The sequence below is a fragment of the Acanthisitta chloris genome, unplaced genomic scaffold, assembly GCF_000695815.1.
Source record: "Acanthisitta chloris isolate BGI_N310 unplaced genomic scaffold, ASM69581v1 scaffold8730, whole genome shotgun sequence".
Lineage (NCBI taxonomy): Eukaryota > Metazoa > Chordata > Aves > Passeriformes > Acanthisittidae > Acanthisitta > Acanthisitta chloris.
The window spans coordinates 1-27,813 of record NW_008651067.1 but is presented as its reverse complement, the minus strand read 5'-3'; the positions used below and the strand labels follow the sequence as shown (position 1 = coordinate 27,813).

Below are 27,813 nucleotides of genomic sequence, written 5' to 3'. Positions count from 1 at the left end.
TGAAAACCTCCAGGGATGGTGAATCCACCACCTCCCTGGGCAGCACATTCCAATGCCTGAGCACTCTCTCTGGAAAAAAATCTCTTCCTAAGATCCAACCTAACCCTCCCCTGGCAGAGCTTGAGTCTGTGCCCTCTTGTCCTGCTGCTGGTTGCCTGGGAGAAGAGACCAACCCCCACCTGACTCCAACCTCCTGCCAGGGAGTTGCAGAGGGTGAGAAGGTCTCCCCTGAGCCTCCTCTTCTCCAGGCTGAACACCCCCCGCTCCCTCAGCCTCTCCTCATGGCACTTGTGCTCCAGTCCCTTCACCAGCCTCGGTGCTCTTCTCTGGACCTGCTCCAGATATGATATTTCATCTGGATATAAATATGAACTTCTGGAAGGAGTTAAGGAAAAAGATGTCTCTCAAGGGCTCCTGACAATCATTTATTGCATTAGGTGATTTAGCATAAGAAAAGGGATTGTTGTTGGTATTGGCTTTTAAATGTACCTCCTTGAAGAACCAAAGCCAATTCTGTCAATCAGCTGGATGACCTAAGCAGTCATATTTCTTATCATCACCCTGGTTCTGCTCCATACATCATGTCATCCTCGAATTTCCAAAATACTTCATGCTGCAGGGTTCTTCCCCTGTCACTAAATCTGTTTATCCAGTATTCTTAGTCTTCCTTCTCCAGCTGTATTGGCTGTTCATCAGGTTCCTTGCAATTTTCTTCCTTGCAGGTTTTTCCTTTTCACACTTTTCACATGTTCCTGGCTCCATGTGTTCAGCTATGAGACATTTCATGAATGATCACACTATTGGCATGTGTGTCAAGTTAAGTTGATAAAGCTCTTAAGGGGTGAAATTAAAGACATATTTATACTAAAAAAAAGCTAGTTTGAAGACCAAACTCCTTTCTCTGAAGTTCAGAGGTTCTTGAAATTGGAGAGTTTTGATTCAGGTTCAATTTAGGAATGAAATTGTCTCCATCAATTCAAATTCATTGTTAATATCAGCTCTGAGGGAAGAAAATGTACTTGTTTTTCCCACTGGAGTTCTCCCTGGGGATCCATCTCAGCAGAGACCTGGAGAAGTTGAGCCAACTCTGGTGTGTTTTGGGTTTCCTCAGGAGCATGGGGGTGCCCATCTCCCTTTCCCTCCATGCTGCTGAGAACAGGTGGCCTCCTCCAGGGTCACCAAGTATATTTGGGGATGAAACTTGAGTGGGCTGAAGCCACATTGGCTGCGCTGACCACGTGCGTCATCAGGAGCTGCTGAGCCCCCTCGCTCTCACCCAGTGCTGCTCAGGAGGGACGACTGGAGAGGCTTTGCTCCAACGGATATTTACTTGGATGGTGCTGGTAAGAGCATTTTAATCGTGTTTGATTTGATTCCCTTAGAACAGCATCTTGAGCTGTGTCCCCACTCTAGTTCTTCGGGAGTAGCTGTCGTGCCTTGCCCACGGGAGTCAGGTTTGCTGTCTGGGTGATCAGCTGCAGATTGCAGGAAGAGGGAAGGACCTGGAATTGTGTTTAGAAGTGTAACTGAAGGTTCTAATAGTGACAGAGTGTATAGATTGTGTCTTATACACAGTCCCCACTTGGGTTTAATCATGGACTTTGGCCTAATTTTCACTCAACTTGATGCTCATTACTTTGAGTGACTTCATTTTGATAGTTACCAATCTGATTGAACAAATTGTTTCAGGGCTTTTTGGCAGTTTTTCTCCACGCATTGCACTAAAAAGAGACAGTATTGTCTGTTCCTATATTTAACCTGTGTTACTCGACTTCCCTTGCCTCAGAAGGAATTGCAGTTTAGGCAGCTCAACGCAACCGTCAGTTGGCAGGATTAGCTTACACGGCAAATATCCGTGGACTCAGGAGCAGCTGTTCCAAAGCCTCATCCCTCTCCCAACATTAGAAACAAGGCTGCAGGCTCTGGTGGAAAATTGTAGCTTTGCCTCACAGCAAAATCCGTGTGTTAATTATTCCTTCGCGGGGTCTGTGAGGGTGATCTGTGCCTTGTGATTCCACCAACTCTGTGGGTTTTCATCTCTTCCAGGCCTGAAGGAACAGAGAGGAAAAAGCCACAGGAGCTGAAAAAATAGAACCCAGAGCATCTCTGTAGGCTGATGCTGGGAAGACAGAAATTGCCTCATTAACCTAAGGTCACTTACAAAGATATTTATTATATTTTCTACATTATGTTTTTACTTGTGGATGAAGAGAGTAGAATATAGAGCTAAAGCTCCAGTTCCAACAGGAGCTGGAAGAATACTGTGAAATAGCATGGAATAGTCCCAGGGAAATGAGAAATCCTTCCAGTAATTTTGTTGTAATGAAAAAATCAAATTATACTTCAAGAAATCTCTTCTTTTTTAATGTCATTGAATTCCTGTATTGGTTTTTCAACCATTGGAGTGAAATATTTCTCCAAAATTGTAATTTAGATCAGTATATTTGAAACCTAATCCAATGTTTTCCCCACAACAGTCAAACAAGTGCCAGATCCCAACTCTAGTTAGCTCCTGACTAGTTACCAACCATGGCCTCAGGTGCTTTATGAGCTTCACTTGTAACTTTTCCTAGTACTTTCAGTCTTGGGCTAATACTGTTTATTCACCTCTTCATTTGTTGTGTGACCAGTGAGTGGGGAGAGACAGAAGAAAACCCTCAGAATGGAGGAAGAAGAATATGAGGAAGTTGTGGAGGTAAGGAGAACATCTGGAGGAGAAATACTGACTTCCTGCCTAGTGAATGAATGCGTTGATCACGCTGATGAGTCGTTGCTCAGGAGCAGAGGTGGCTGCTTGCTGTTTGTTCCCTGAGGGTTAGCCAGTGATTAGATAGCTATTAAATAGCTTGATCAGTAAAAACCTAACGACAACAACAACAGTTGCTGTCAGTGGAGCAAAGTCTCCTGGTTCCTGCCATAGTTTCTCAGTTTAAATAAGGACTCTGGCCATCCCACACCCACAGCACAAGCTTTTCTCATTACTCCTCTGCTTAATTATAGATGCACTGGGCCATCTCTTGTCCCTCCTGGCTCGCCCTCTGTCATCCAATCCATGCTGGAGAGGGTGACTTTGGAAGCCACTTTCTAGCCCTGTGCCCACTGCAAGGCAGAAGTGAAGCAGGTTTGTGCCCTCAAGGGACCATTAATCAACTGAACCTTGGGAGTTGCAGAGATGGAGGCAGATTTAAGTGAGAGGACAAGGGGGAATGGCTATAAACTGACAGAGAGTAGTATTAAATTAGGTATTAGGAAGAAATTTTTCCCTTTGAGGGTCACTGGAGGTGTTCAAGACCAGGTTGGATGGGGCTTGGAGCACCCTGGGCTGGTGGGAGGTGTTCCTGCCCAGGGCAGCGGTGGGATGGGATGGTCTTCAAGGTCTCTTCCAATCCAAACTAGTCTATGATTCCACAATTCTATGTCTGTGGAGTTGCCTCAGGGATTAATTTACCAATAGGTCACTTAAACTCACAGTTAGATGCAGAATTGTTTAGTCTCAGGAAATCACACAAAGCAACCTGCAGCTTGTGATTATGAGCAAATGCCACTGGGATGATGACTTTGCTGTAACAGTACATGAGGGTAACTGTGTAATCTTACCTGTTACTCTGAAACGAACTTGTGTCCTGAAACGTGAATTATTACAAGAAATTGCTCATGTCTGAGGACAAGAAGACAACACCACAAATGTGCACATCCCACACCTCATTATCTCTGCACTGTGGCAATGGACTGTTGATTTCAGGCCCCGAGTGGTCACTTTATCCAGTTCAGGTAGTGAATGAAGTAAAGGCAAATGGCTTGCTGGTTGGATTAGTTAGATGTGTTTTGGAAAGTAAGTGTTACTGCCCATAAAGTCCATTTTAAAGCCATTGTACCACCTAGTTATGATCACACCAGCTCTTCATCAAGCTTTCTATGACCACGTTACGTGTAGTTGGTCTTGTTTCCTCAGCCTTATGTGCTCTCTGCAATGTGTAGTTATGTGCTGTCAATGTTCATATATTCCAGCTGGAATTTTGGTACCTTGGGCTTTTTGTCCACACAGTTCCATTTCATCCTTTGCCTTTAATTTTCAATAACCACCTTGCTGTGACGACATCCCTCGGACAGACCAAGGTGGCACTGCCTTAGCAGCTTCCTCAGGATACGCATGGTGAGACGTTAAATAAAGGAGGAACAACAGCATTTGGCAGATTTAAGGCAGATTCAGAGTTTTCTTTACTAGAATTCTGCTTCTATATAAATCCATGACTTAAAACCTCTAAGAGTTCTATCAGAGAACTTGCTGAGGGTGCACTCAATCCACTGTCCACGTGACTGACAAAAATGTTGAACAGTGTCAGCCTCACCACTGAGCCCTGAGGGACACCACTGAGCCCTGAGGGACACCACTGAGCCTTGAGGGACACTACCAACCCCTGAGGGACAACCACCGACCCCTGAGGGACACCACTCCTCACTGGCCCCACATGGACACGGAGCTGATGAATGGAAGCCACAGGATGGGTAGGCAGGGATGTAGCCCCCGTTGGTTCTCCAACGGGGAGATGTGTTTTGGGCAGCTGTGTTGAGTTGCTGAAGGAAGAGGTTGAGTGGCTTTGTGCTGTCATGGAAGATAAGGAAGACAAAGACCTTGGTTCGTGGAAGCAAGAGGCATGAAGTGAGGAATGAGCACCAGCTGGAGACCCTGGTTCAGTGGGTGATGGAGAGAGGCTGTCATGAGGAAGAATCGTAGAGTTGTTAAGGTTGGAAAAGACCTCCAAGACTATCAAGTCCAACCTTAGACTGAGTACCCTCCCAAACCTCCCACAACCCTCTCAGTGTATCACCAAACACTTGGAAAATCCTGATTTTGGAATGCTAATCTTTGTAGTGTGGTGATCATTGTCTTCCCTCTTGTGAATAAAATTAGACAATGATCCTCCATTAATTACTTGGATGATGATTAGTTGAGGAATATGTGAGGAAAAAATTCCAGTCATTAAAGCAAAAAATGGACAGATACTCAGAATTACCAAATAACTCCATGAGTACTTATGTGCTACAGTTCTGTTTCTCCAGATTTGGCTTTAAAACAGCTTCACAGAAGCTTCAATTTGCTGATTTGGCCTAATAATGATGTTTTTTCTCTCTTCTTTCCTAGTACTACATTGAGGAGACAGTGATTGAGGAGGGAGAGCCCCACGAGGTAAGGGTCCCCGTGGTGCTGTGTGTGGTGTGCACACACATGTAATTAGCATGTAATGCTCAGTTATTCACTGTCTGTGCTCTGAGGACTGATGTTCACACTGCACACACAAATACCAGCAAACAGCTGCTGCTTAGCCCTTTGTTTCCTCTGCAAGGCCTTGCTGGGGATGATCCAGAGCACCAGTTTCCATGTGTCAGTTTATTCCCTTCACCTTGTGCCATTCCACTGAAAACTGGTGGTTTGCACATTTGTTTCATGTCCCTGGCAGCAAATATTTGGATCACCAAGGACTTATTGCCATGATTTGACATTCTGCTTACCAAATAGGTATAACCCAGTTCTCTGCTATGTTACCATGAGGTATTTCTTTTTAGATTCTGCAGAAACAAAAGCATCTTGATGTTTAATTCGTGGTGCATTTTCCTGTCTGTCTCATACTGACACAAACAGCTCTCAGAAATCTGAGTCTTGTGCACTCTCTTTCTAAGGCAATTTGGTATGAAATAATCATGTTTGATAGGAAATGAAACGTGACACTTATTGAGGTGGTTTTGGAGCACATTTTTGAGTTGTAATAATGACTTTTAGATGCTTTTCATTGGAATCTTAGCATGAAAATAATTGCTTGCAGCATCAATGTATTGATAAACAAGTACATAAACCATGGAAAGCAGTCAAATTATGCATGTAGGACAGAGGCAGCAGGAACTCCACTCTGCCAGGTTTTCTGGAGAATAATGACACGAGTTTGATGTAGAAACCAGACAGACACTTAATTCCTGGTGGGTTTTTTAGGTTGGGTGGTGTCTAGTAATCCCAGTAGGAAAAGGGTCAGGTGGAGCTGAGTAAGAGCTGAGCATCTTTCTACTACCTCAAAAAAGTGAAAAATGCTTATCCTAATCAAGTTTTCTAGCTAGAAAGCAATTAATTATTGTTTTTCTTTATTCCCAGGTGATCACTGAGGTCACTGAGACCATTAGCACAGACTTCACAGGTCCTGAAACCACAACTTACACTGTTGAGCATGATGAACCCTCTGCTGAGGCTGCAGCACCTCCAGTCAGGAAGAAGACAATACGGACAAAAGTGGATCCATCCAAGTTCTTGACACCTTACCTGGAGCACAGTAACAAAATGAAGGACCTATTCAGTGAGGTAGGTTGTCCCAGGTCTTTCATTTCTTGAGGAACACCAGTTTTAAAAACATATCATAGTATGTTCAGGGGGTGGAATGGAGCTTAGAGATGATCCAGCCCCACCCCCTGCCCTAGGCAGGGACACCTCCCACCAGAGCAGGTTGCTCAAAGCTCATCCAACCTGGCTGTGAACACTGCCAGGGCTGGGGCAGCCACAATCCTGGCATCAAATCCCATTTGATAGGGATTTGATGTAGTTCTTGGTGGACAATTAGACTTGATTATTTTAAAGGCCTTTTCCAGCCTTAGTGAGTCTATGATTTGATAGTTAGATTGCAAATAGCTAAATTTATCAATACTAAGTTCCTACAGAGAATATAATCATTTAGAAGTGATTCAAATCAGCTAAAGGTACAGATGGGATTTTTCCTACTGTGTATCAATTGTATTGTTGAATAACTGCCCCAAATTCCTGTCCAAACCAGGCAAAGAAATCAATAATTGCCATTAGATTTCTACCAGAGCTTTAGGAAATGTTTTAATGATATTTGTCATTGTTTTCTTCCAGAACAAGTACAAAGAGAAATTTATAAAGGAGAAAGGAAAGCCTTATGCATCCACAATTGATACCCCAGAGATTCGCAGGATCAAGAAGGTGCAGGACCAGCTCAGTGAGGTAGGTAACCATGGGATGAGAAAACAACATTTAGTGAGTAGTAAAGAAGAAATGAAGTAAAATTTAAAGTATGGAATAAGAAGTGATAATTCCAACCAAGCTGCATGAGTCCCATGAGGAGAGGCTGCCCAGGGAGGTGGTAGATTCACCGTCCTTGGATGATGTCAGTCTGTGCTGCAGAATAAACGTGTTTGCTGTGCTGTGCCCCAGGTGAAGTACCGTATGGCTGGGGAAGTCGCCAGAACCATTTGCCACGTCGATGAAAAGTCCATGGATATAGAACATGCAAAGAAAGTGTCACAGCAAGTGAGCAAGGTGAGAGTTCTGACTTTCTGAACGCTAGTGGCTCATGAAGTTGCTGATATGAATCAAGTCTGGAGCTCAGGGCACTAAAGCTATGCTGACAGAACAGTTTAGTGGCACAGGGAGGGAGAGCAGTGAGGTTGGTAAAGCAATAAATATCTTGGAGTTTTCCATTTGCTGTCTTCAAATGTCACATGGTCTGGGACTTACTGTGGATAAATCCTTTAGAGCAGGTAGTGTTCACAAAAATAAATGTATTTCTAATGGTAGAGTGACCAACTCCTGGTCTTTCCCTCCAGGTGTTATACAAACAGAACTGGGAGGAGAACAAGGACAAGTACCTCCTTCCCCCTGATGCTCCAGAGCTTGTGAATGCAATAAAAAACACAGCAATGTTCAGCAAGGTAAGGAAAAATCATCACAGGTATAAGCAGCTGTGGTGGAAGAGGAGAGGCTAATTCATGTTGAGTGTTCTCGAATTCTTCTGGTTTTTAGAAACTCTACACTGAAGACTGGGAAAGTGACAAAGGACTGTTCTACCCCTACAATGACAGCCCAGAGCTCAGAAGGGTGGCACAGGCTCAGAAGACTCTGAGTAATGTAGGTATCAGAGCAGACACTTGTGTGTAAGTACCAAGGACAGTTGGGTTGCAGCATAACTTGGTACATGCCGTGGTGGACTTGGACTAGACATAAAAGCTTCATAATGGAAGAGAAAATAAACATGTGTAAGTGTGCACTGATAGTATTTAACAGAGAAATATGCACTCAGTATTAGGGTATAAATCTGTTGGCAATTTGGTGCCAGATTGGGAATGAATGAAATAATTCATTAATTAAAGATCTTCTGCTCTTCAGTAATCAGTAAGAAGGCATTAAGAAGCTCTCTCAATGCATGGAGAAGCTCTCAGGGCTGGCTGTAAGCTCAGCTCACTGCTGTGGGGCTGCAAATCTGTCTGAACAGTGGTGAAAAGGTCAGGAATTGGATACACAGAACTCTTCAGTCAGAGAGTTCAGGTCTCACTTGATGATTTCAGCACCTTTTGCAGATGTTCAGAGTTTCACTGGTCGTGCACTGGCTGAAGGAGCCTGTGCTGCAGTAATGGTGTTAGCAGAGTTCAGTGTGGTGATGCTGAGGTTGGTGCTTACTGTGAATGTTGACTTCTTTCATATCTTCAGATTGTCTACAAAAAAGGACACGATGAAAGGATGTCTCAGTTCACCTCTCTGTCAGATCCACCTGATGTGGAACAAGCCAAGAAGGTGACAAGGCAGCTGAGTGATGTGAGTAGAGTGCAGTGCTCTCCTCCCTCCAGAAACCTCACTCTTGGAGGTAGGGAGACAAAAAGGGCCCTAAAGCATTGGAAAGCAAAAGAAAAGAAACACAGGAAGAGCAACCTTTGCTGAAGAAACCAGAACCAGGTTACACAACCTTGCAAAGCAGAAGTAGGATATTTCCTCTACTCAGAACTTAGCTATTAGCTGTTCATTATGAAAAGGACAGGCACAATTTTATGTTCTTGATTTTATTGTGTACTGGGAATTCTTTGCTTTTGGAGAATCAAGAGTTACAGGATTCACTTCTGGTTGCATAACCACTAAGAGAATACTGAGCTGAACCCATTGGGAAGGAGGAAGAATTTCATTTAGAGAAGGTTTCTTCAATCTTATCCTTCCGTAGCTAAATTGTCATCAAGAAAATGTTTAAACATTGAAAAAGTAAGATAGAATTCCTTGAAGTGAATAAAAGAATAAGCTCTATAGGTATCTCCAGAGCACCAAAATGTGGCATTTTGAAGGTTATTTTTGGCATATATGTTCTTTATCAATGTGACAACAATGAACAAGGCATGGGAGAAGTATTTTTTGTGGTAGGTAATGCTGAAAGGCTGAAATTGCACCTGGAACATGAGTTACAGCTCAGAAAGGAGTTTGGTTGTTAGACGAAGTGTTTAAACGGTTGATACTTGATCTGTGTGAGCTTGGATAAAGTCTAATACAGATCACAAACGTCATCTATTACATGGGTTTGACCAGCAGCAATAACTATGTGACCAGTGAGAAAACAGAAGTGAATGAATATGTTAGTGAGGTATCACAGAGAGATTCTCTTATTGATAGCCTTCTTAAAGGGTTGATTCATTTCACCTCTTTATTCCTATTTTTAGTCAGAGAAGGAATAAAAGAAAAATAAATTAGTACTGAGATGGTTTGGCTAAACCACATTGGAAGTGGTTTTGGTAATAACTACTAAAGTGGTTATAAGGCAGATGTAAAACGTGAAGCAACTTTAAACACAACCTGGAGCAACAAATCTGTCGAGTGAAAATGGAGCTGTGTTTTGGGGACTGAACGTTCCTGGTTTGTTTCCTTGTAGGTTATTTACCATGAGGACTATAAGAACAAAATCAGAGGCAAGTGGAGCCAAACTCCTTGCTACGATGTGGCAATTGCCAAAATGAATGCAGAAAACCTAAGTATGGTAAGTGAGTTCTGCAGGGAATCTCCAGCAGCTTTGTCTGTTTGTGTTAACATGGGAAACAGTGATGAAATTTGCCTTCTCCTTTCCTAGATAAGCTACTTCATGGATGTCTCATGTATAAAGTGCATTTGACATGTTGTTTTCTGTCTCTGTTCCCAACAGAGAAAATACCAGGAAGACTTTGAAAACATGAAAGACCAAATCTACTTCATGCAGACTGAAACTCCAGAGTATGAGGCCAACAAGAAAGTTTCAGACAATGTCAGTAAGGTGAGTTCTGTGTGTTCCTCTTGTTTGGCCTGAGAACTGTTCTGAAGTCAGGCAAGTCTCTGCTGAAACTATGTTGTCAAGACCTTTCCTGGTCTTTTGCCACCATAAATCAGAGGTTAAATGAAAAGGGACATCTTTCCTGAGAAGTCCAAGGTTATATCAGACAATAGAATCATTGTCTCAGGAGGGTTTGGTTTGGAAGGGATCTTGAAAATAATCTGCTATACCTCCCACCAGCCCATGTTTCTCCAAGCCCCATCCAACCTGGCCTGGAACACCCCCAGGGCTGGAGCAGCTACAGCTGCTCTGGGAAGTTATGCAGGTAAATGACCATTTTGCTTTTCATAGTGATTTTTAAATCCTCACCCTTTATGTTTTCCAGGTCAAATACAGAGCAGACTACGAGAAGAAGAAAGCTATTGCAGATTACAACGTGCTTCCTGCTACAGAGAACCCATTGCTGAAGCAATTAAAAGTGGCAGGAAATATTCTGAGTGATGTAAGTATTGCCCAAGAACAGCTCCAGGATCATCAGTCAGGTGCAGGAAACCAAACTCAGCATTTCCTCAGTAGGATTCTCCTTTGGAGCTCTTAGTAGCTTTGGTTTTGTAGATCTGTATTTGTCATGAGAGCAACCAGAGTGGTTGAGGCAAGGAGTGATTTCTCCTCAGATCAGTGTAGCAATAGCAGTGGAGAGCTAGTTATTGTACAGTTCATTTACATCCCTGAGAATAATGGATCACAAGAGGACAGTTCTTCCTTTACTGTTTTAAAGAGCTTCAGCTAATTCCAATGATGATGTATATTCTGGTTACTCACCATAATCACCTTCTTGGTCTCTCTCTTCTTGCTGCTTTCATCTGGGTGGAAAGAGATTATATTTCTCAGTGTCAGAAAGTCAAAACCCACTAGTCAGACCTTTCTGTCTTCCTTTGCTAACCTTGAGCAGCGAGGCTGGTGAAGGGACTGGAGCACAAGTGCCATGAGGAGAGGCTGAGGGAGCTGGGGGTGTTCAGCCTGGAGAAGAGGAGGCTCAGGGGAGACCTTCTCACCCTCTGCAACTCCCTGACAGGAGGTTGGAGTCAGGTGGGGGTTGGTCTCTTCTCCCAGGCAACCAGCAGCAGGACAAGAGGGCACAGACTCAAGCTCTGCCAGGGGAGGGCGAGGTTGGATCCTAGGAAGATATTTTTTCCAGAGAGAGTGCTCAGGCATTGGAATGTGCTGCCCAGGGAGGTGGTGGATTCACCATCCCTGGAGGTTTTCAAGCTGAGACTGGATGTGGCACTTAGTGCCATGGTCTGGTGACCATGGTAGGGTTGGGCTTGGTGGCCTTTCCAACCTGGCTGATTCTATGATTCTAATAGTCACTAAAAAGTTCTTTAAGAAAATCATTGGGAAATAATTCCATCTGTTTTTCCATCCTGTGGGAAAGCTTTTCTTTGCAACCTTCTGAGTTTTACTCCTGCCATGCTGAACGTGCTGTGGGTGAGCTGAGGGAAATCTCTTACATTGTCTTTCTCTTGCAGAAATTATACAAAGAAGCCTATGAACAGTCCAAAGGGAACAGCATGAATTACTGTGACACTCCCAAGTTTCAGACTGACTCTGCTCTGAAGAACTTCAGTGATGTATGTATCTGATTTGTGTCATGTCCTTCAGTCCTGAGTCTGTATCTTGGTTACTTTTGCTTATCAATTTGGGATTATTTTTCCAGGTAAAATATAAAGATGCATATCAGAAGAACATTTTAGGACACTACTTGGGCAGCTTTGAGGACCCACATCACACCCACTGCATGCAAGTGGAAGCTATGAAGAGTGATGTAAGTTCTGTTTCCCCCATCACACTTCCAGTCCAGAGAAACCTCAGCTGTGGCTTCATATGGAATGTTTTTGTTCCTAGAAAAACTACAGGGCAGATTATGAGGAGGAAAAGACAAAGTGCTACTTCCCTCAGACCATAACTCAGGAGTATGAAGCCATTAAGAAGTTGGAGCAGTGTAAAGATGTAAGTAGAGCAGAGTTGTGTTAGCAAGTGGCCAAATATATCCCCAGGATCAGCTGCTGAGGCACAGAGAGATTTACTGAGTGACTAACGTCACATGTGACTGGAAAACCAACTTCATCTCTCTCTCAGAACCTCTTGTGACATCTAGTGATCAAGGCAGGTGTAGCACGATCTCTTCTAACACGGAAGGCCATAAAGTTAGAGGAATAGTGCCAAAATGAAGACTGAACCTCAAGTATTTACCTGCTTAAGTCAACATATTTTTGCATTAATGATTTAAAAGTACTTAAGTCACCTTATTAACTATTTTATTTACTTCATCAATGCTTGGGAAACACTTTGTGTGCATTTTCTGCCAATATATTTATTGTCTCTCTTCAGCACACCTACAAAAAACATCCTGACCAGACCAAATTCACTCAAGTGACAGACTCTCCAGTACAGAAACAAGCAGAGATCAACAGCAAACAGCTGAGTGATGTAAGTAAACTCAGAAAACCTGATGCTACACTCTGACATCCTCAATTTCTGCCCTGTGGCCATGCTCACTTTGTCATGCAGTGGTAAGAGAACTCCTGCAGTGAATATCTAGTTAAATGTGTGTGTTGACACATTGTATTCTGTTCCAGCAGAAAATCACCTGGAAATCAGATTTTCTTTAGCTTTTCCATTTCCTATCCATAAATATTGGGCTGCTAATTTTCTTTCTTCATTTTTCCTCACAGATAGCTTACAAATCCAAAGGTGAAGAGATGATTCACACGTACCACCTCCCTCCTGATGTGCCTCAGTTCATACAGGCTAGAGTCAATGCCTACAACATCAGTGATGTGAGTGCACTTTGCATCTGGAGCTCTTGATCCAACTTATTCTTGAAATATCTGTTGGCTGGAAACTGTTCATTCAAAATTCACCTTTTCTTCTATAACTGCTGCAAAATGGGATGGAAGAATTGAAGTCAAGGGGTTGTGATCCAAAAAGTGATGCTGTTCCTATCCTGTGTGAAAGGCACAAGCTCTGAATTCAGTTAAACTTGCACTTTTGTGCTTGTGAAGCAAATTTTAAGCTCTTTGGGCAACATAAACACATTTCAGGGTTTTATTGCCAGTCTAGATAGCCAGAGTGAGAAACCCAGCAGGATATTATCCAGAGTCCTTTGGGTTTGGAGACGTAAATCATTTACCTTTATATCAAACCCATTGCATAGACCAACAGGACATGTTCTGTGTGGTGTTCTCTGTGTGTTGTTTCCTGCTGCTTGACTTGCAAAGGGCATGAACTCATCCAGTGGGGAGATAGGAATGCCTTTTTCTGCCATTCAGCTGCTACTCTTCCTGCTTTCCATCCCTTCCATCCAACACTATCTCCACTCATAGTATCAATTTTATTGCCTTTATGCCATTCAAGTTTTAGTGGCATTATCAGCCCTTCCAGGCACTAGGTAAAACCTGAGATCCCCTTTAATAGCCCTAGAATGCCAACAGGCTCTGATAGCACAAAAAGTCCAGATGGTTTTGCAGCAGGTGGCTGCTTCTTTCAGTCATTTAAGACCTCAAGGCCTCTGCGTTGGAAGCTGAGAGGAAAGTGCATCTGAAGGTTCAGGCAAATGAGAAAAGACTTTGATTAACCAAGGAAAGTGTCCCTGGTGGAGTTGTTCCAAATACAAAATGCTCAGGGAGTTAATGATTATAGTAGATTTATTTATCAGATCAGATCTGTGGTTTATGTACAGGTTAACATTTTACCTTGGGCTTACACACACTAAACTGAATATTTTGATTCCTATTACTGCAATAAAAATATTGGCTTACACACTGTTAAAATTGCTACTCCTGACATTGCAAACTGTTTGTTTTTTCCCCCCTCCAAGTCTAACTACAAAGCAGACTGGAAGAAGACCCTTGCCAAAGGATATGACCTGAAACCAGATGCCATTTCTATCATTGCTGCTAAAGCTTCTCGGAACATTGCAAGTGATGTAAGTATCATTTCCATCGAGTGGAATTCGTGCACTTACTGTGCTACAGCTTCCTGCAGCATAGCACAGAGTCACTCAGGTTGGAAAAGACCTGAGATCACTGAGTCCAACCTGGGACCCATCACCACCTTGGCAACTAGAGCAGAGCACTGAGTGCCACGTCCAGTGGTTCCTTGAACTCCCCCAGGGATGGTGACTCCACCACCTGCCTGGGCAGCACATCCCAGTGCCTGACAGCCCTTTGGGCCTGACAGCCTCTGTGCTATGGGTATATAATGGCATTGGGATCCAGTCTGAGAATTGAAACTCATGTGATACTGGGGAATAACAGGTGAATTCAGATGTTTGCCTGAACCTCTGCAAACACTGTTCCTTCACAAACACCTCACACCCTGTGTGGTGCTGCTGAGCTGAGGCTGGTTGTGTTTCAAGTACTCAAAGTTAATTTTTCATTGTATATGTATTATTCTGGTGTTCACAGCCAGGTTGGATGAGCCTTGAGCAACCTGCTCTGGTGAGAGGTGTCCCTGCCTGCGACAGGGGTCGGAACTCCTGCTCTGGTGAGAGGTGTCCCTGCCTGGGACAGGGGTCGGAACTCGATCATCTCTAAGCTCCATCCCAACCCCTTCACTTTCCATGATCATTATTTTTTTACCTAAATCATCCTGTGCTGTCTGAAAAAACAACTTATGAGTTTATAGGATGAGCTGCAGGTGCTAAAATACCAAGTTTCACAGTATTTAAGTCCTCCAAAGTACATTTTCTCTTTCCCAAGTGGTTAAGTCTCTCCTTTCCTCTGTCTCCAGTACAAGTACAAGGAATCGTATGAGAAAGACAAAGGCAAACAGGTTGGGTACCGCAGCCTGCAGGATGACCCGAAACTGGTTCACTACATGAACGTGGCCAAAATGCAGTCGGACCGCGAGTACAAGAAGGATTATGAAGTCACCAAGACCAAATATCACACCCCCCTGGACATGTTCAGCGTAACAGCTGCCAAGAAAGCCCAGGAAGTGGCTACAAACACTGGCTACAAACAGCCAATTCACAACTACACCCTCCTGCCTGACGCTGTGAACCTGGAGCTCTGCAGGAACGTGATGCAGCTGCAGAGTGATGTATGGAGCGATGAATCAGTGCATTCTTTTCTTCTCATATTGGCTGTGTTATGTTATTAACCTTTTGAGGCTAAAGATACAGCTTATCTGATGCAGTGTGTATCATATTGGATTGACAGTGGGTTGGGATGTAAATGTCTGGTCTGGATCTCTCTGTTTTCCAAAGGTTGTCAGGATAATGTGTCCCTGATAAGCTCTAGGGAACCTGCTTGGCAGGTAACAACTTTATATCCCTACATGTTTGGCTAATTCCCGGCAAATAAGTAAGTTTTTCTAATTAATGTCTTTTTCTAAGTGCAGTGTTTTATTACTGTGGTATTTTTGATTTCAGGTTATGTACCGGGGTTAAACACTGTTATACTTAAACCTTATTTAAGTCTAAATTTTCCCCCACAAATGAACCACCTGTGTTCATGCATATAGATGTTATGATTTTCCTCATCTCACTCTGTTCTCCTTGTGTATTTTTTTACAAGAACGTGTACAAATCTGACTTCAATAACTGGCTGAGAGGGGTTGGCTGGGTGCCCATCCAGTCACTGGATGTGGAGAAGGCCAAAAAGGCTACAGAGATCCTCAGTGAGAAGAAGTACCGTCAGCACCCTGACCAGCTCAAGTTCTCCATCCCCATGGATGCCATGGAGCAAGTGCTTGCTAAGCAGAATGCCAAGACCATGAACAAGGTGAGAAGTTGTTCAGATGATCATGGCTGAGCCATAGGTTGGGTCTTGCTCACGCTAGATTGGGCTAGGTGATTCCCACTGAAGTCATTACAGTTACAAGTGAGTTTAGCTGTTTTTTGGTTGAGATTGGACACTAAGAGGTGATGGAAACCTCAGAGTATTCATAATTAAGGGAGTTTCCTTATCTGTTTGTAAAGATTACAGATTTCTCTTTGCTGCATGTGATTGAAGATTTCTTCTCCCAGTTCCAAGTGCTTTGGTAACCTTTGGGTTTTTCATGATCAGTGAGTTGAAAAACCACTGAAATTCTGTTGGTTTTGTACAAATTTCCTTAAAAAGTGGAATTCTTTGCATTTGTCCCTCTGGGATACCACTGATGCTTATTCCATGTTTGCCATGGAAAGAGTTTGCCTGTTCCAAAGCAGTGAGGAATGCAGACTGAAAATTCCCACTTTCAGTACTTATTAGCTCTCAAAACATACTTTAAACTAAAGAGAGGTGGAAGACAATGCTGTCCCTCAGCAGTTAGGTTTGTGAAGGTTATTCCTAGTGCTTATGGAAGTCCCTGTAAACTATGAGTTATTGCAAACGAGCAAGACAAAAGCAAACTCCTATTTTAGGAGTTCAGTCCCTTTTCAATGCTGAAAACAACTTTGTGATTGCAGAGGCTCTACACAGATAAGTGGAACCAGGAGAAGACCAGCATTCACGTCATGCCAGACACCCCAGAGATCCTGCAGTGCAAAGTGAACCAGATCACAATGAGTAATGTGAGTTACTGTGCTCCCTGGGGCTCCTGCACACAGCCAGACTTGGTGTCATTTCCAGCCCTGTAAATTCCCATGTAGGGCACTTGACTAGTTCTGCATCCCTAACACCTGTTCTCTTTTCCCTTTGGAATTAGAAACTGTACAAAGCTGGGTGGGAGGAAGACAGGAAGAAAGGTTATGACTTGCAGCCTGATGCTATTTCAATCACAGCAGCCAAAGCCTCCAGAGACATCGCGAGCGACGTGAGTTTGGTTGTGTGACACCTACACTCAGTACCTATGTTTAAAGCACTAAACCTGAGACCTTGTGATGTGTTTTCAGTGATAAAACTGAACTCAACAGTGCCTTTTTTAACTGAAGTTCTTGCTGTTTTCCAGTACAAATACAAACTGGCCTACGAGAAAGGGAAGGGGAAGCACATTGGGTTCCGCAGCCTGGAGGACGACCCCAAGCTGGTGCACTTCATGCAGGTGGCTAAGATGCAATCAGATCGTGAATACAAAAAGGACTATGAGAAGGCCAAGACTAATTTCCACACTCCAGTTGACATGGTCAGTGTTGTGGCAGCCAAGAAAGCACAGGAAGTGGCCACAAATGCAAACTACAAAAACCTGATCCACACCTACAATGTTCTGCCTGATGCTATGAGCATTGAGTTAGCCAAGAACATGATGCAGCTACAAAGTGATGTAAGTAAGAGATTCTTCAAGCTGTGAATTGCAAATACCATTGCTTAGTCTATGAAAAAATACTGTAAGATGAATAGTAGTATTTTCTGAGTGAAATTAGTGAATGAATACTAAAATGTAGTCAGCAATTAGAGCTGTTTTACTCTTCTTAGACTCTGAAATACTAATTTACACCTATTGCTAAAGAATTTGAGCTGAGAAATAAGTAATTTTATGAAAGTAAAGTGGATATTTACTCCTCACATATCCCATCAGGCTCTTCAGGAGCAGTAGTGGTGTGCAGACAACACAGGAAAAGCTTCACTTCTAATTAGCAGTTTTTTTCTTGTACTTCCAACTTCATAAATAGAGAGAAGTGTCATAATTTGCAGATTTCTTTCTCGTCTCTGATGTTTGTTTCTCTCTGCCCCCAGAACCAGTACAAAGCAGACTATGATGAAAGCATGAAGGGTGTTGGGTGGCTGCCACTGGGCTCCCTGGAGGCTGAGAAGAACAAAAAGGCCATGGAGATTGTTAGTGAGAAGAAGTATCGGCAGCACCCAGACAAGCTCAAGTTCTCTGTCCCCATGGATTCCATGAACATGGTCTTGGCTTTAAACAATGCCAAAATCATGGATGAGGTAAGAAAGTGCTCAGCAAGGTCTGTTGAAGCTTGCAGAAGTGATAAACAGACTCTGCCTGATGTAACAGTCAATGTGGAGCTTTGGGAATCTTCATTTTGCAGCTAATAAATATGCTCCAAGTGCTAAGACAAACAGCTAAATGCTCCTGCCATGTTAGCAGTCACAGCATTGCAAGGACAGGTTGTCTTTCAGTAGGAAATGGTCTTTGAAATTGTCTTATTTCATGAAAAGAGATACTGACATTTTGTTTTCATCCTTCCAGCACAAGTACAAACAAGCATGGGAGGAAGACAAAAAGAAAGTTCACATCACCACAGATATTCCCCAGATTGCCTTGGCAAAGGCAAATGCCTTTAATATAAGCGAGGTGAGTCTGTAGGGCTGTGACCTCACTCTGATGTTTGCATGAGGAGCACATGGGATAACAGGATGCAAAAGTCTCCGTAATTCTCACTTTACTAACCTGTAGTGATTTCCCAAAAAGCTGTTAATTCTCCTTTTCTCTGCTTCCTTCCCCAAATCAAATGCCAAAAGTTGCCAAAAATGCATAGTATTTATGGTCACCTTATGAAGAGTTCAGGTATGTCATTAAGATGCACAAGTTGCTGACAACATAGTGGAGTCTGAGTACTGTTCATGTTGGTTATTTATAATGTTATTATGGGTTATTTTATTTCCCCACCACAGTTTTGTGTTGGATTCACAATTTTTGCAGATCACACCTGTTCTTTGGGTAACAAGTGACTTCATAGACAGGTTTTGGTAGCCACTGATGTAATATACATGTGCTCAATGAACCTCTGGTTGCAATTCTGCACTTCTTTTATGTGTATAGACAGATCTAACCCATTAGTTTTAAGCTGACATCCTAATAGATGTAACTCTTCACCAAACATGTGGCAAACATGCAATTTCTGGCCTTTTCCAGTATGTTTCTTCTTGTTGTTACAGAAAATGTACAGGTCTTCCTTTGAAGAGTCCAAGAAGAAAGGCTATGACCTCAGGGCTGATGCTATCCCCATCAAAGCTGCCAAAGCTTCCAGGGATATTGCTAGTGATGTAAGTTCTTCAGGGGAAAAAAAATGCTCCATTTCAGACATGGCAAAGCCTTCATTTCTTGGCACAGTTCAATTTTATATGCTGAATGTATGAAGTTTCTTTATTCTCTGCCTTGTAAATATTTGACATATTTGATATACAGCAATCTATAGTATACATAGTGTGTATATATGTAATATACATTATATACATAACATCTGTAGTATATATATAATACATATTTTCTGGTAGGGGTAAAGGTCAAGTTTTTTTCTAGAAAGGTAAAGACATATATGAAGGTCTCAGGAAGAATAAAAAAAAAGCGGTTTCATTCCTCAGCGTGATGATGTTTGGATGCTTTATGTACATATAGGTGTTGCATATTTGTGTTTAGACAGAATATTCAGAGATCATCCTTAGGAAAACTTGAACCAAATATAGATTTAAATTCTTTTACTGCTGTGGTACAATTATCTCTAAGTCCCATAAAATTTCTTGGTGCAGGGAGTACAAACTTTGGGACTCAGGAATGTTCTGGAGTCCTTTGTGAGGCAGTGCTGAGGGAATTGCTGTGCTTGGAGCAAATCCAGGCTGAGGGAGGGGGTGAAATTAAGGCCCAAGGATCTGGTTTTTACCCCACCCATGGTTTTTGACAACATACAGGATGTTGCAGCCACTCTAAAGTCAATTTGTTTTGCCACTGCTTTAAAGCTGAGGGGAAAATACTTCCATTCTGAGCTCTCTCCAAGCAGTGAAGGAAGAAGGAATTGATAGTCTGTGTAGTTCATTGTCCAGCATTGATTAGGGACTGAGGAAGGAGTTAGGAATGTGAACTATTGGCTTTATTGAACAAAAAAACCCCAAACCATGCAAAAGATCTTGGGAAGTGTTTTGAATTTTTGGATCTTTTGGACATGTGGAAGTCATGGTGACATCTCTGATTTGCTAGTTAGCCTTCAGAACTCAGAGCATGGTGCAGACTGAGCCAAATGTTGGAAGCAGGATAGCAGTGGTACAGAGAACTGAGTTACTGTACCTTGGTTCTAGAGTTTGATACCTCATCTTAGAGCTGGTGTTGGGTATCTCCAGATTATAGTGTGAGAAGAATAAAAGTCCATATTTCCCAAAGATCTGTGAGCAGCAAAACCAGCCCTGATGTGTTCCTTTGCCTGGTGCCCTCTGCCAGCAGGATTCACATATTCACTTTATAATGAGATGAGAAAGAAGTGAAACCTCGGGGTACATTGAACCTTGCGCAGGAGCACAATAAAGTATCTTAGGGAAAATTAGTTTATTAAGAAAGTGGTTTAATATCCTACTTTTAAAGGGACCCCAGGCATGAGTTTTGCTTTGGAGTGCACCCTCAGAGTCAGTGGTCAAAGCCACCACCTCTGTATGCTCTGAACAATGTAAAAATCTGATTTTAGTCTAAGTTTGAGTGGTTTTTCTTATAGATATTGCTTAATAATTGAATTAATCATAGAATGGGCTGGGTTGGAAGGACCTTAAAGCTCATCCCATCCCACCCCCTGCCCTGGGCAGGGACACCTCCCACCAGCCCAGGCTGCTCCAAGCCCCATCCAGCCTGGCCTGGAACACTCCCAGGGATGGAGCAGCCACAGCTGCTCTGGGCAACCTGTGCCAGTGCCTCAGCACCTCACAGCCAGGAATTCCTTCCTAACATCTAATCTAAAGGAATTAAAGTCTCTGTTTCTGCTCTCTTGCAGTATAAATACAAGTTAGGTTATGAACAAGACAAGGGAAAACTCGTAGGCTTCCGCAGCCTTCAGGATGATCCCAAACTTGTCCACTACATGCAAGTGGCTAAGATGCAGTCTGACAGGGAGTACAAGAAAGCTTATGAGATGGGCAAAACCCACTACCAAACACCTACCGATGCCCTCAGCGTCGTGGCAGCTAAGGAGGCCCAAGATCGCGTGACCAACACCAACTACAAACGCCTGATTCACAATTACATGCTCCTGCCAGATGCAATGAGCTTGGAACTGTACAGAAACATGAATCAGATCCAAAGTGATGTAAGTTTCTGCTTACTTTTGGGGACTTTTTTCTGTGTTTTTTCCCTAATGGCTGCATTTTGGGAAAAACAACAGGATTGTTTTGTATGAGCTGTTGGTAAACTGAGCTTCCCTTTTGTGTCCTGGTTGGCAGAACGAGTACAAGCAGGATTACAACGAGTGGTTCAAGGGTATTGGATGGAGTCCTGTTGGCTCTCTGGATGTGGAGAAGACTAAGAAAGCCACAGAGATTGCAAGTGACCGGAAATATCGGCAGCATCCCAGCATGTTCCACTTCACAAAGCAGAACGATGCCATGGACCTGGTCCTGGCAAAGCAGAATGCAAACATAATGAACAAAGTGAGTATTGATGGGGAGAAGTAGGCAAATGTTCACATATAATCCATCCCAATCCTGTGAGTCTCTGTCCCCACCTTTATGTAGCAGCGTTTCCCTGGGATAAACAGCTGCCACATGTTCCTCTTGTGTCATTCTGTTTTCTTAATGAAGCAATTCATAGATTCATAGTATGTTCAGGGGTTGGAATGGAGCTTAGAGCTCCCCCAGCCCCAAGCCCTGCCCTGGGCAGGGACACCTCCCACCAGAGCAGGTTGCTCAAAGCTCATCCAACCTGGCTGTGAACACTGCCAGGGTTGGGGCAGCCACAGCCTCCCTGGGCACCCTGGGACAGTGTCTCACCACACTTACAGGGAAAACTTCTGCCTGATATCTAAGTTTCCCCTCTTTTAGTTTCTCCTCATTGCTCCTTGTCCTGTCACTGCAGCTCCTAACCAAGTTATTGCTATCAACAGTTATTGATAAATAACATTGGGTGAAGAAATTTTTCCTCGTTTTCCTCCAACCTCTATTCTTTTTTATGGAAATTACTGGTTCTAAAAATCATGACAGTTGGATTTCATTGCAAGCAAGACCAGTTAATTATTCAGCTGATTCTGGGTTAGGTCATTACATAGTAAAATAAATCCAAGTCAGCACCTTTGTCTTTTTACCCATCCATCCCCAAAGTACACAAATGGAAGGTGAAAACCCCAAAAGAAGCATCTTGTGCCACTGCCACTGCCACATCTGATGTGCCTTTTTGCCCACAGCATGCTTACACTCAGGCCTGGGAGAAGGACAAGACTCAGGTCCATGTGATGCCAGACACACCAGATATTCTCCAGGCAAAACAGAACAAGTCCAACTACAGTCAGGTAGAGTTTGTACTTCTTCCTATTAACATTTGAAATTAATGCCTGCTGGGGATTTAGAACAGACACATGAATCTCATGGGAGTAATATTTTTGGAGTAATAAGGACCATATTAGCCATAATAATAATCAGTTTTAGGCTATCAAACTAACAGACTAAATTGCATCATAATGTATGGAAAATGTAAGTCCTGGTGTTGAAATCTGGAAGTGGTTGGTCAATACTTAGTGCTTAACACAGAAATTTTTAACGCAGGTTAAAATTCCCTGACTGTTAAATTGCAAGTTCATTGTGTATATTTTTAACTTAACCTACTGGAAAAGAAATCCATGCAATGATTCCAACTTTTCTCTCAGCTTTCAGGTAGGAAAAAGTGACAATTGTGCCAGGAAAAAATCCTCAGGTTTTGTGTTGCATCACTGCTCAAAGGCAAATCTGTGACTTGCAAGTGTCTGTACTTAAAATCAGCAGTGCACAAACTGACCTGACTATGGCATGGCTATTACTAAGACTTCTTAATTGGTATTGTTTTCCATTTCAGAAACTATACAAGCTTGGCTGGGAGGAAATGATAAAGAAAGGCTATGACCTCACACCTGAAGCCATTTCGGTGAAAGCTGCCAAAGCTTCAAGGGACATTGCAAGTGATGTGAGTGGCAGTTCTAACTCAGTGTGACACACACTTGATCTAGTTGCTAGAACGTCCAGAATCACACTAGGTTGAGATACACATCTCTGCTAAGGTGTGGTTTGGAGTCAAAACCAAAACTGCAGGCAAAACTCCTTCCTGATCTGTTCTTGTCAGTGCAGAAAATGGTTTAACAAGGCTTTCTCTGGCATCTGAACAAGCCCAGAGTTCATGGTCCATCCATGACGTGGTCAGTCATACAAAGTGAAGAGTTGTCTGCTCGTTTGGGTGTTTCCTTTTCAGAGCAGCAGCAAATTTGGTCTAGTTAGCTGAGCCTATACAAAGAAGTCCTCGTTTACAGCTCTGAACCACACACAGGGACACGTGTACTGCTGGTACTGTAACTTGGGATGAGTACAACTCCTGCATTGATGGGAGAGATTTTATTAATCATTAGGAAATATTTCCATGGCTTAAGCATCTTCCTTTTTCGTTGTTGATGATGTTATTCATCAAAAGATTTCTGTGTGTCAGCCTTGGGAAGTTCTGACCAGTGTGACTGTGAATCAGAGGAGACCATTCTTCAAGCCCTGCTCTCTTCTTCTCCAAGGACTCTGTTCTTTCCCAGGGAGAGCACTCACTGACCCCAAGTGATGCACTTTTATCAAGAGGCTACTGAAACTGTGCATGAGATGCCATAGCTAGTTGCTTATTTGTAGAATTACAGAATCCCAGGCTGATTTGGGTTGGAAGGACCTAAAACTCATCTGATTCCACCCCTGCCCTGGGCAAGGACACCTTCCACTAGCCCAGGTTGCTCCAAGCCCCATCCAACCTGGCCTTGAAAACATCCAAGCCCCATCCAACCTGGCCTTGGAAACATCTAGGGGTAATTTCATTGGTAATGAGACACATTGAACTGAGATAATATATGATATTTTGAGTGTATATTTTATCCTTGTTTGTTTCTTTCTCTGCCTTATCATTTCAGTTCAAGTACAAGGAAGGTTACCGCAAGCAGCAAGGACATCACATCGGCTTCCGCAGCCTACAGGACGATCCAAAGATGTTGTGGTCTATGCAAGTAGCCAAAATGCAGAGTGAGAGGGAGTACAAGAAAGACTTTGAGAAGTGGAAGACCAAGTTTAATATGCCCGTGGACATGTTAGGCTTCCTTCTGGCTAAGAAGTGTCAGGAGTTGGTTAGTGACGTAGACTACAAACGCATCCTGCACCGCTGGACTTGTTTGCCAGACCAGGTTGATGTCACTGAGGCGAAGAGAGTCAATGAACTGCAGAGTGATGTAAGCTTCCTCTGGGTTTAATTCACTTATTTTCTTGGAAGATGTTTAGTGCTTATTGGAAAGAATCTTTAATACCTCTCTTTTGATGTCAGTAAAGATGAGATTGAAGCTAAAATACCTGTTAGTCTTTTACAGGGTTTGATAAATGAACAGTTAAAATAACCCACTCTGGTTTTGATTTTCATCCTTAACAGAACATGTACAAGTCAGACCTGCAGTGGCTCAGAGGCATTGGCTGGAGTCCTCTGGGGTCTCTGGAAGCTGAAAAGAACAAGAAAGCTTCCGAGATACTGAGTGAGAAGAAGTACCGGCAGCACCCGGACACCATTAAGTTCACAAGTATCCCAGATGCCATGGACATTGTTTTGGCAAAGTCTAATGCCAAAAACAGAAGTGATGTAAGTTGCCTGCAGAGAGGGAACATTGGACTCAATAAATGAACACCTTAATATAAGTTTAAAATCATCTTCTTGCTTGATATGCCAATATTAGATGTTTGCAGCCAGTGCTTCAGTGCTCACTGTCACTGTGCCTTGTTCAGAAGTAGTACCTGCAAACAAGACCCTTATTATGTAGCATGGAAATGTTTTGTCTTAGTACTGTTTCCTTGGCATTACATGGGTGCAAAGAAGAAACAAAAAGGTTCTATTTCAGTGAGGAGTCATTGTATTACTTGATTTTAATGTCTTGGCTTGTTTACATCACTTACATAGTCCAACTTTGCTTTCCTAATGCAGAGAAAAGGTAAACTGAAGCTACTGCTGAGTGAGTCATGGAACAGACAAGGTCTTTGTTTGTGTCTCTTCCAGGTACTCTATAGAGAAGCTTGGAACAAGGACAAGACTCAAGTTCACATCATGCCTGATACTCCTGAAATTTTGCTGGCTAAATCCAACTTGATCAACACCAGTGATGTAAGTGTCCCTGCAGTGTTTGTTCTCTGCAATCACCAATTGTGCCCTAAGATTCAAAAGCAGCAGAGTCATTCTAAGAGATCTGTAAACACACCTGGGAGAAACTGTTATGCACTGAGAACCCCGAGGGAAATTGTTGAAGCATAAAGTGGAAGTTTCTAGAATATGCAAAGTACTAGGAAAAATATCCAACATGTTAGCAGTTTTGTGTTCCATCCCTACTGATCATGTTAACATTGAGGGTATGTTTCAGTACTGTTTAGTGAGCCTGTCAGTCTGTAAAAACATCCAGTTATTAATGCCTAATTAGTAGATCTATTGAATATCAATATCTAATTAAAATGTCTAATTATTATTGCCTCTTTAGAGGCAATCTTAAGGTTGTGTAACTCACACAAAAGTCCTGGTTATAAGGGCAAACTCCAGGCTACATGCAAAGGAAAAGAAATGTCAGCAGGTCCATGGAAGGAACTCAAGAAGACAAAAGGAATTGGGTGCAGAGAACCGTGGGGTTATATCATTCTCCTCTGTCAGAGGCTCTGTCAGTCATTCAGATTAACATACTTAGGAAAAGAAAATGTTGAGCTTGAGTGGGACAATCAGGAAACATTCAGATGGTAATTTTGGAGTGGTTTATATCATCAGTTGCAGAACACATTCATTAAAAGCAAGGTATGGAATTCAGTTTGATCAGGGGTCTATAAGGAGCTGGAGAGGGACTCTGTGTTAGGAGCTGCAGTGACAGGACAAGGGGTAATGGGTTCAAACTGAAGGAGGGGAAGTCTAGGTTGGAAGTGAGAAACAAGTTTTTACCCTGTTCTGGTGGTGAGACACTGTCCCAGGTGGCCCAGGGGGAGGCTGTGGCTGCCCCAGCCCTAGTGGTGTTCAATCCAGGCTGGATGAGCCTTGAGCAACCTGCTCTAGTGAGGAGGTGTCCCTGTCCAGGGCAGGGGTTGGGGCTGGGTGAGCTCTAAGCTCCATTCCAAAACTTATATTCTATGATTCTATGACTCTAGTAAAACTGTGTTTGGAAATTTCTGCTTTGTTTTCAATAGTCAGGGGTGGAAGGTATAACACTGAAAGTCTCTCTGGAGAGCTTTGCTTGCAGTAATTTATTCAATTCCTTCTCCAACAGAAACGTTACAAGTTAGGCTATGAAGAGCTGAAGAAAAAAGGCTATGACCTTCCTCCTGATGCCATACCCCTGCAGGCAGCAAAGGCATCCAGAGACATAGCCAGCGAGGTAAGTCTTACACAGGGAATGTGACAGAGGGGCACAGAGCAGGTACAGAGTTTGGGATGAATGTGTTTTACATTTAGGAGGAGAGATCTAAAATTGTAACACCCTTACATTGCTGCTCTCCTCCAAGGTTGTATAACTCTTAATGCTGTAAAGTTAAGTAAATTACATACCATAATTTAAAAGGTGATACCATAGAACTATAAAATATCCCTTAATATCTCCTGGACATTACATAAAACACTAAAAATATTGGGAAAATAAACAGAAAAATAAAATGTATTGGATGTGAAATGATTAGCCACTAAATTAAAAGAGCGAAATTGAAATTACAGCTGGAAAAGAGGAGGTAACTATTGTTTTTGCCTTCAATTAGTACAAGTACAAAACTGCATACAGAAAGCAGCTTGGCCACCACATCGGGGCCAGAAACATCGAGGACGACCCCAAGATGGTGTGGTCGATGCACGTGGCCAAGATCCAGAGTGACAGGGAGTACAAGAAGGACTTTGAGAAATCCAAGACCAACTTCAGTACCCCAGTGGACATGCTGGGCATTGTGTTGGCCAAGAAGTGTCAGGAGCTGGTCAGTGATGCTGATTACCGTCACCCTCTGCATCGGTGGACGTGTTTGCCTGACCAGAATGATGTTGTCCATGCCAGGACAGTGTATGACCTGCAGAGTGATGTAAGTAGTTCTTTGCTGGGTGTGTGACAACCAAAAGGGTCTCTGTGTTCTGTTCTCCATTGCTGGAGGAGGGGTCAGTGTGGCAGAGGAAAGGCAAAACAATCGAATATAATGCTATAAGGACCAACAGTGGACAAAGGCAAGTCTTGGGTGTGGTGGTGAATGGTACAAAGAGCCCCAGGAGGTGAGGTACAAACATGTAATATGTGACTGGTGGGTTGACCCAGTGGGACATGTTCCATTCTGCAGAGCTTCCCCTGCTATGAGGAGTGGCTGCATGGAGTGAGGAGGTTGCTGAGCTTTGTGTCCTTGCCTGTCCTTCCAGAACATGTACAAGTCTGACCTGCAGTGGATGAAGGGCATTGGCTGGAGCCCAATTGGATCCCTGGATGCAGAGAAGAACAAGAGGGCAAGCCAGATCCTGAGTGACAAGAAGTATCGGCAGCACCCAGACACCATCAAATTCACCAGCATTCCTGACTCCATGCCCATGGTGCTGGCAAAGCACAACTCTGACATCATGAACCAAGTGAGATTTCCTTGTCTTTGCAACCTGAAGGACATGAACACCTTCCTTTCCCAGGATGTTGGTCTCTGTCCTTTGAGGGCTCAGGTTCAGTGAGGAGGATGTTGCATCCTCTTGCCTGAGGGATTTGAGTTCCTGGTTTTAGATGAGTTTCTCTTTTGTGTGTGGTTGGAGGAGTATGGGGTGCATTGTGGGAAAGGAAAGGGTGAAGCATTTGAGTGTTTTGGGGTGAGGTGTTCCTGAGTCAGTGCAAAGTAGAGGTCCCTTGATTTGGTTCATTGATGTGATTTGTTCTTTGGGTTTGTTGCCCTGAGCCTGT

General features: G+C 43.1%; 1 protein-coding gene across 1 annotated transcript; it reads left to right on the top strand.

Moving 5' to 3' along the window:
• Positions 1 to 2,662: 2,662 nt before the first annotated feature.
• On the top strand, positions 2,663 to 27,497 carry LOC103799210 (nebulin-like; the record flags this gene model as incomplete). The annotated part of the gene is made up of 35 exons (XM_009071517.1): positions 2,663 to 2,695; positions 5,144 to 5,188; positions 6,143 to 6,346; positions 6,896 to 7,003; positions 7,214 to 7,318; positions 7,606 to 7,710; positions 7,802 to 7,906; positions 8,486 to 8,590; positions 9,684 to 9,788; positions 9,951 to 10,058; positions 10,441 to 10,557; positions 11,585 to 11,686; positions 11,773 to 11,880; positions 11,961 to 12,065; positions 12,447 to 12,545; positions 12,791 to 12,895; positions 13,936 to 14,043; positions 14,850 to 15,161; positions 15,638 to 15,844; positions 16,510 to 16,614; positions 16,749 to 16,856; positions 16,992 to 17,303; positions 17,717 to 17,923; positions 18,189 to 18,293; positions 18,878 to 18,985; positions 20,692 to 21,003; positions 21,137 to 21,343; positions 22,093 to 22,197; positions 22,737 to 22,844; positions 23,815 to 24,126; positions 24,321 to 24,524; positions 24,936 to 25,040; positions 26,176 to 26,283; positions 26,657 to 26,968; positions 27,294 to 27,497. Coding segments are annotated over exons 1-35 (5,208 nt in total), but the record flags the coding sequence as incomplete, so codon positions are not given.
• Positions 27,498 to 27,813: the final 316 nt, after the last annotated feature.